We start from the raw sequence: 8,465 nt of genomic DNA on the forward strand, positions 1-8,465 counted from the left end.
AGCCTTAATAAAGAGCTTTTCAAAAAATTTTACCTGCTCTGCTACATGATTTGGCTGTGACATGTCCTTTTGGAGAATGAAGATGACAGATTGTGTATGAAAATCCATTGTTTGATAATGGATCGCGTGATTTTCTAATGTTTGATAATTGATTTCATTCGTGTGCATTATTTCTCATCTATTTCCCAGTGTTTCCTCTGTACCAGGGAACTCCTTAAAGGACCACTATATTATGCTGCTACCATTACTTTGGCATCGGTAATATACTGGAGAACTTCACCTATTTTCATAGCTGCAATTTGCAATCTGTGCACAGGAGATGGTAATGTTTTTATGCACAATTACTTATAAGTATTAAATTTGTTACGGACCGCTCTAGGTCTAGTCCACCTACTCGTCGGGTCGGAACAGCACCTCCGATCCAAATTTAAACCAACAATAAGGAAACCCGACGGGTCGATTCTCAGATACCCGACCCGGGCAGCATACGGCCACACTTTCTGTGCGGACCAAATCCCCACCTAGCTAAAATGGTCAGGTCGGAGTCATCGGAACCGGATCCGAATCTCCAACCCGACGGTTAAGACTGCCAACGCTTTCCCATGTGAGCAGGAATAGCACAAAGTATCCTGGACAGTGGGCCAGGTCACCTTTAGGCCCACCCAACACGGTATATAAGGGGAGAGGTCAGCACTACCCCCAAGGTACACATCATCTTACCTAATTTTGCTACCAACTCGTACGGACATTGACTTGCTCGTTAGAGTGTCCTTGCAGGTGGCCACCCCCTCCCCGCTCCACACGTTTCCTCTGACGTCATCAACATCCGAATCCTCACTCCACGTCAATCTAGGGTCTCACCCGTTCTTCCGTGTCTAAGCACCCGACCTATCCAGGACTCGAAGTCTCCAGGTGACGAACAATTATAAATAATAATTAAGCAATGTTATAGCTCACATTAAGTTAAATTTTAGAGCTTAGGGTTTAGAGGACATTGTCGGAAGGTGATTTGGCGATAAAAAGATTCCTTATGAAATAAATACTGATGTTGATAAATTAAAATAAAAATGCAGATGAATTCTGTTAGAGTTGTACAGATAGATAAATTGGTTAGCATTAGTAGTAGTGGAGTGAAATTCTGTTAGAGGAAGAGTAGTGGAATTCTGTTAGAAGAATTCAATTATTCAATTTTTCTTTTTTTCTTTTGTAACTATATATATAGTGCACAACATTTCTTATAGGGTTATGAATGTTCATTCAATTTGGTCACTGAATATTCATCAGTCTCTTCTTCTCTCTTCTCAATTCCCAATTTCCTTCTCTTAGTCTGCTGTTATTCAGAGAAGATCTGCAATTTGTTTTTCTTTAGCATTACATTCTGGTATCATTTCACATGGGTAATTCTCTCAGTTTCAAGCACAATTCAACAAGTCACCTTCATCGATGCTCATATCAGATCCTTTGAGCCCTTATTTCTTAAATCCAGTAGAAAGTCCAGGAACAGCACTCATTCCTCTTAAACTCACACCTCATAATTATTATCAGTGGTCTCATGATATGTGAAGAGCTCTCAGATCTAAAAACAAAATAAAATTTCTTGATGGATCAATAATCAAACCAACAGAGCATGAACCGAAGTATGAAGCGTGGGATCGATGCCACAATTTTCTCATTTCTTGGATCAATTTGTCTCTCAGTCCAGAAGTTGCAAAGAGTGTCATGTGGATCACTTCAGCTGCGGATCTATGGAAGGACTTGAAGAATCGATACTCTCATGGTGATATTTTCAGAGTTGCTTCTTTGAAAGAAGACTTCTATGCTGCTAAACAAGGTGATCTCTCTATCACTTCCTATTTTGCACAATTAAAGTCAATTTGGGAAGAATTTGAAAGTCTTAGAGCCATTCCTAGCTGTATATCCTGCTCAGATAATTGTACTTGTGGATTGAAAGTTGTTAGAGAATATGCTTCAGAGGAATTTGTTGTGAAATTTCTAAGAGGATTAAATGAGCAGTATGCTGGTGTGAGGTCTCAGATCATGTTATTGAGACCTCTTCCAAATACAGATACTGTTCTGGAAATGCTAACACAGCAGGAACGACAGCTATCTACTGATCTGTTAGACAACAAAATTGTAGCAAATGCCTTTGATGTGTAGGGAGCAACTCAGTCTACTTTCTCCAAAGGAAAAGGGAAAGAAAAGTCCAATTCTGCCACAGGCAAAGGCAGTCACTCGCAGAAAACCTTTGGAAAAGGTTATACATCTAAGCAATGTACTTATTGTAACCGAATTGGATATTTAATTGACAATTGCTACAAGAAAAATGGATTTCTAGCACACTGGAAACAGAAGATAGCTAATCATATTAACACTGAGGGTGAAATTGAAGATTCAGGTGTTGATATGGCTGATTCTGGTCATGAGGAAAGGAATAATGAAGTTCAACTTGCTCTAACTCAAGACCAAAGGGATACCTTAATGGCTTTATTGCAGCAATCATCCATCACAGTTTCGAGTAATGTCAACCACATCACTTCTTCTGCCACCTTAACTCAACCAAAAGGTAGACACATTCTTAGTGCATCATGTTTTTCTGCAAATTCTTGGATTCTTGACAGTGGTGCCACTGATCATGCTTGCTTCATCCAAGATTTTTTTAAAACTTTCATGCATATTAAACCAGTTTTAGTAAATCTACCTGATGGGTCAAAAACAACTACAAACATTTGTGGAACTGTGCAGTTGACAGCAAATTTGATCCTTACCAATGTTCTTTTCATACCACACTTCAAATATAATTTAATTTCTGTTTCAAAACTTACAAAATTAATGCATTGTGAAGCCAGATTCACTGATTATTCTTGTGAGATACAGGAGCTTCCATCTTTGAGGATGATTGGGCAAGCTAAAGTTATTGGTGATCTCTATGTGATTGAAGCAACACCTCAACAATTGTCATGTCCCTCTGTTAAAGCTTTTTCTACCTCATTCAGTATACAACAAAATCAGGATTTAGGATTTCTCTGGCATGCCAGATTAGGCCATTTACCTCATACTAGGATGATTACATTAAAACAATCATTTCCATTCATAGAATGCATTAATTCTTCTCATGTTTGTGATTCTTGCCATTATGCAAGACAAAAGAAGCTTCCATTTGCTATTAGTAATACAAAGTCAGAAAACATATTTGATTTACTGCATATGGATATATGGGACCACTTTCAATCATTTCCACATCTGGACATAAATATTTTCTTACCATTGTAGAGGATAAAACTAGATTCACATGGACATACTGCATGAAGTCAAAATCAGAAACCAGAAAATTGATTCAGGATTTTATTCAATTTGTTCAAACTCAATTTGTTACAAATATTAAACGAATTCGAAGTGACAATGGCCTTGAATTTAAAATGGATTCTTATTACCTTTCAAAAGGAATCGTTCATGAAACCTCTTGTGTTTAGACCCCACAACAAAATGGTGTTGTGGAAAGGAAACATCAACACATACTGAAGATAGCACGAGCACTTCTTTTTCACTCAAATGTGCCCAAATGTTTCTGGCAATATGCAGTGCAATATTCAGTACACATCATGAATAGATTACCTAGTGCTGCTCTCAAAAATCAAACTCCTTATAAAGCATTATTTAGTTCAAAACCAGATTTAATGCATTTAAAAGTGTTTGGTTGTTTAACCTTCGCATGCACACTTACTAATGGAAGACATAAATTAGATTCAAAGTCTAAAAAGTGTGTTTTCTTGGGTTATAAGCCTGGAACCAAAGGGAGTATACTCCTGGATTTAAAAACTAGAGAAATCTTTCTCTCCAGAAACACTGAGTTTTATGAATTGGTTCTACCTTTTAAACAAATTTTGTCCACTGAACCTACCATTGATAATCCAACACTTTCACTAATTGAACAAAGCACTAATTCTGGTTCTCATTTACATATGGATCCTTTTCTTATTTTTCATGATTTGGACCGTTCTGAATCTGTTTTACCTACTGCATCAACTACAGCTTCTAATGATCAACATCAAACCTTCACACCAGCATCCTCATCTAAAACCAATTCACCTTTGCATGATTTAAATATCTCAGAGACAGCTGCATCACCATCTTATTTGCACAATCATCATGATTCTGACCCTATGGTTTTACCTAATGCATCTCATCCTAGTTCTGCCATTGAAGTTTCAAATTCTGTCGATGTTGCTGAGCTGAGAATATCAACATGGACAAGAAACCAACCCTCGTATTTGCGAGACTATCACTGCCTTGCAGTAAATTCACATAGAGATTCCAAGCACGCTGTTGCTCCATCCTCAACATGTAAGTATCCTATATCCCACTATTTGTCTTATTCATCCTTTTCCCCTAAACACCTAGCTTATACTCTTGCACTCATGAATCACCCTGACCCGAGACATTATTCTAAGGCTGTCATGCATGATTGCTGGAGAAAGGCTATTAATGCAGAACTGGAAGCTCTTGAATTAAACAAGACCTGGACCATTACAGCTTTGCCTCCTGGCAAGAATGCAGTTGGCTGCAAATGAATTTTTCGTACTAAGTTCAATCCTGATGGTACTATTGAGAGACACAAAGCCAGGCTAGTTGCACAAGGATTCACACAAATTTCAGGTGTGGATTACATTGATACCTTTAGCTCGGTAGTGAAGATGAGCACTGTGAGAGTGCTTCTTGCAATGGCTGCTGCCAAAGGTTGGTATCTACATCAACTTGATGTAAATACAACCTTTCTTCATAGGGATTTACATGAAGAGGTTTATATGAAGATGCCTAAGGGATTAAAGTATTCAGACCCAAGTTTGGTATGCAAGCTTGATAAGTCATTGTATGGCTTGAAGCAAGCAAGCCGTCAATGGAATATTAAACTATCTGCTGCTCTCGCGGAATTGGGATTTCATCAATCAGAGAATGATCATTCTTTATTCACCAAGTCTGTTCTAATGAAATTCACAGCTATCCTTGTCTATGTTGATGATCTTGTTCTGGCTGGGAATGACTTGGATGAAATCAACTCAATTAAAGGCTTCTTGGACAACAGGTTTAAAATCAAGGATCTTGGTATTTTGAAATTCTTTATTGGGATGGAGGTAGCAAGGAGTAAAGATGGAATTGCTTTCTATCAAAGGAAGTATGCGCTTGATCTAATCAATGACTGTGGTTTGTTGGGTGCGAAACCGGCAACAACACCCATGGAATACACTACCTCATTGTCTAGGGACCAAGGGACACCTCTACTTGATGCTTCAGTATATCGTAGAATGATTGGAAGGCTGCTTTACTTGACAAATACCAGACCTGATCTGAGTTATTCAGTCGGGTGCCTGTCTCAGTTCTTGAATTGTCCAACTGATGTGCACTTAAAGGCTGCTTATCGTGTGATTCGGTACCTCAAACAATCTCCAGCTACTGGACTTTTTTTCTCTTCTCAGAATTCTTTCACCCTATCAGGATTTACTGATTCAGATTGGGGAGCTTGTAAAGATACCAGGAAATCTATAACTGGTTATTGTTTCTTCCTTGATTCCACACTGATATCTTGGAAGAGCAAGAAATAAGTTACAGTCTCTCGATCATCCTCTGAAGCAGAATATCGTGCCTTGGCCAATGGCACTTGTGAACTTCTTTGGCTACTGAAATTGCTGCATGAATTTCATATTCATCCTCCTTTGTCCGTGGACATTTACTGTGACAATAAGTCTGTTTGTACATTGCATCGAACCCAGTTTTTCATGAGAGAACCAAGCATGTGGAAGTGGACTGTCATGTTGCTCGAAATAAGTTTAAAGAGGGTGTTACAAATTTGAAACACATTGCTTCTTCTAATCAACCTGCTGATATTTTCACTAAACCCCTAGCCCCAGGACCTTTTGCTCACCTTTTGTCCAAGCTGCAATTACTTGATCTACATAAACCAAGTACTTCCACCTTGCGGGAGGATGAAATAAATACTGATGTTGATAATTTAAAATAAAAATGCAGATGAATTCTGTTAGAGTTGTACAGATAGATAAATTGGTTAGCATTAGTAGTGTAGTGAAATTCTGTTAGAGAAAAAGTAGTAGAATTTTGTTAGAAGAATTCAATTATTCAATTTTTCTTTTTTTCTTTTGTAACTATATATATATATATATATAGTGCACAACATTTCTTATAGGGTTATGAATGTTCATTCAATTTGGTCACTGAATATTCATCAGGCTCTTCTTCTCTCTTCTCAATTTCCAATTTCCTTCTCTTAATCTGCTGTTATTCAGAGAAGATCTACAATTTATTTTTCTTTAACATTACATTCTGGTATCATTTTACACCTTACAATAGAAACAAGTCCTATGCTGGTTCAATTGCAATGGCAGCAACTGGATTCTTAACTTCCATCGGGTAACTTCCTATGGACTCTTTTCGTTCCAGGTGGTTAGATGACATTACACTTGATGTCTGTTTGCTTGTAAAAATAAACTAACCTACCTAAGATTTTGGTTATATGATACTTGGCACACTCTCTCTTTTTTAGAATTCGATATTAATCTCGTAAATATGGCACGATCGGAGGTTCTTGTCGTGTGTGATATCTTCTAACTTGAGAGGAGGTCAATGTAATTTACTTTTATTTGTTTTGCACTACAAGGTAAGATCTATTTAATCATGCCATTGTTAACAGTTACTATTTTGACAGGTATATGAGCTATTTTTCGTGGTTTGGATACATGGAGGGAAGCTTGAAGTTGGTTCCAGGTTTTCTAATCGTGTCTGTTGTCACGGCACTTGTGGAGTCCCTTCCTATCAGCACCGAACTCGACGACAACCTCACGGTTCCCCTCACTTCCATATTGGTCGGAAGTGTCATTTTTTGATAGTAAGACCAAATTGTAGTAACAAAGTAAGCTAGTTTAGGAGTTGTTCTTTAGGGCTGCGTTTGTTTACAGACATTGAGACAGGGACACTGAGACACAAAATCATGTTTGGTAGAGGAGACATGGATAGAGACAATATGTCCAGAGACACTGAATTAGTGTATTTTGTGTTCATCATGACAGGAAGGACACGGAGACACTAACAAGGGACACAACTTATTTTTTATTTTTTTCATTATTCTTGTTAATTTTTTATAATTATATTTTTTATTGTTATATTTTTTATTTCAAATTTTTTGAATGAAAAAAAATGAGAATAAATTGAATTTTTATAATTTATTTTAGTTTATCACCAAACAGAATATAAGAATACAAAATTTTATATCTCTATCTATCAGTATCTTATTCTATCCTGTTCTTAGAAACAAACGTAACCTAGAGATCTCTTCCACTTTTAATCTAATTGTTATTAGAGAATATTTAGATCCAAAGTAGCCCCATGTGTTGTGTTTGGTTATAACTGAAAAAACGGGGGTGATTGTTATGTTCACTATCAATAATAATATTGTACATGTTCAGAATATGAATGCATGCTTATAATTCTGATTCACAAATTAGACTTTGGATATGTTAAATTAATGGGCAAATTAAACTCTCGAATCCAATTAAATACACCAACAATTGGTTTATGGTAGAGAAGAAACATATGTATATGTGATATTACTAAGTATTGGATGTTAATGAAGGATAAACTATAAAAAATACACTCAAATTTTGCTATCGATAAAAATTTTCTTAAATAATTTAAAAATGCAATAGAAATATCTAACATTAAATATGTATTTCTCAAAAGATGTTTTAAAAATTAAATTTTGATGCGGTCTTTATAAAACAATTTCAATCAAACTCTTTTTTCACTCTAACAAAATTCATTTTTTAATACTTTTAAACATGTTTATTTCTAAAATATAATTAAAATATTTTTTTGATATACGTTATTCGATCCGATTTAATTATTTTGCGAATCAGATCATGTCCAAAGTTACATATTGGATGTAGATAAATACCACTAATTTATATATATGATTCTATTTATAAACATATGGATAAAATAACACACATTACACATAAATATATAATAACTTTGTATATGCATTATGCATATAGCATTTGTGTTAAAAATAAGATTTTCAAAAAATAAAAACTTAAAACATTTTATTAAAGTTAAAAAATCTTCTAAACAAATTCTTTTCTATGGCATAAAAATTTATTCAAAGATAAAATAAAATATTTTAGTATTACATTATAAAACTATAAAAGGATTAGTTTTCACCCAAGCAAAAAATTGTTTTTATTTAAAAAATCATTTAAAATAATAAGATTTATTTTCGGATAAGTTTATCGAAACAGATTCTTAATCTTTTTAGATCTTTCTATGATAGATGCTAATTACTAATTTACCTCTTATTTAATCTATCATTTTTCAAGTCCTTTCTTTCCAAATTCTTTTGTCGACAAGCACCAACGGCTAGAATAGCATCGTCATGGTATAATATAAAATGCTAATTTCAA

At 35.4% G+C, this 8,465-nt stretch overlaps 1 protein-coding gene across 1 annotated transcript; it reads left to right on the forward strand.

Moving 5' to 3' along the window:
- Positions 1 to 1,719: 1,719 nt before the first annotated feature.
- Positions 1,720 to 4,568, forward strand: LOC127743101 (uncharacterized). The gene is made up of 4 exons (XM_052255755.1): positions 1,720 to 2,070; positions 2,158 to 2,769; positions 2,875 to 2,992; positions 3,580 to 4,568. Exons 1-4 carry the CDS (start codon positions 1,720 to 1,722, stop codon positions 4,566 to 4,568), a joined length of 2,070 nt encoding a protein of 689 aa, XP_052111715.1.
- Positions 4,569 to 8,465: the final 3,897 nt, after the last annotated feature.

This window comes from Arachis duranensis, chromosome 10, assembly GCF_000817695.3.
Source record: "Arachis duranensis cultivar V14167 chromosome 10, aradu.V14167.gnm2.J7QH, whole genome shotgun sequence".
NCBI lineage: Eukaryota > Viridiplantae > Streptophyta > Magnoliopsida > Fabales > Fabaceae > Arachis > Arachis duranensis.

Coding starts and splice junctions, on each gene's coding strand:
- LOC127743101 (XM_052255755.1), top strand. CDS start 1,720: ATGTGGATCACTTCAGCTGCGGATCTATGGAAGGACTTGAAGAATCGA. Junction 2,770..2,874: donor CAAATTTGATCCTTACCAAT/GTTCTTTTCATA, acceptor TGTGAGATACAG/GAGCTTCCATCTTTGAGGAT. Junction 2,993..3,579: donor AGCTTTTTCTACCTCATTCA/GTATACAACAAA, acceptor GGCAATATGCAG/TGCAATATTCAGTACACATC.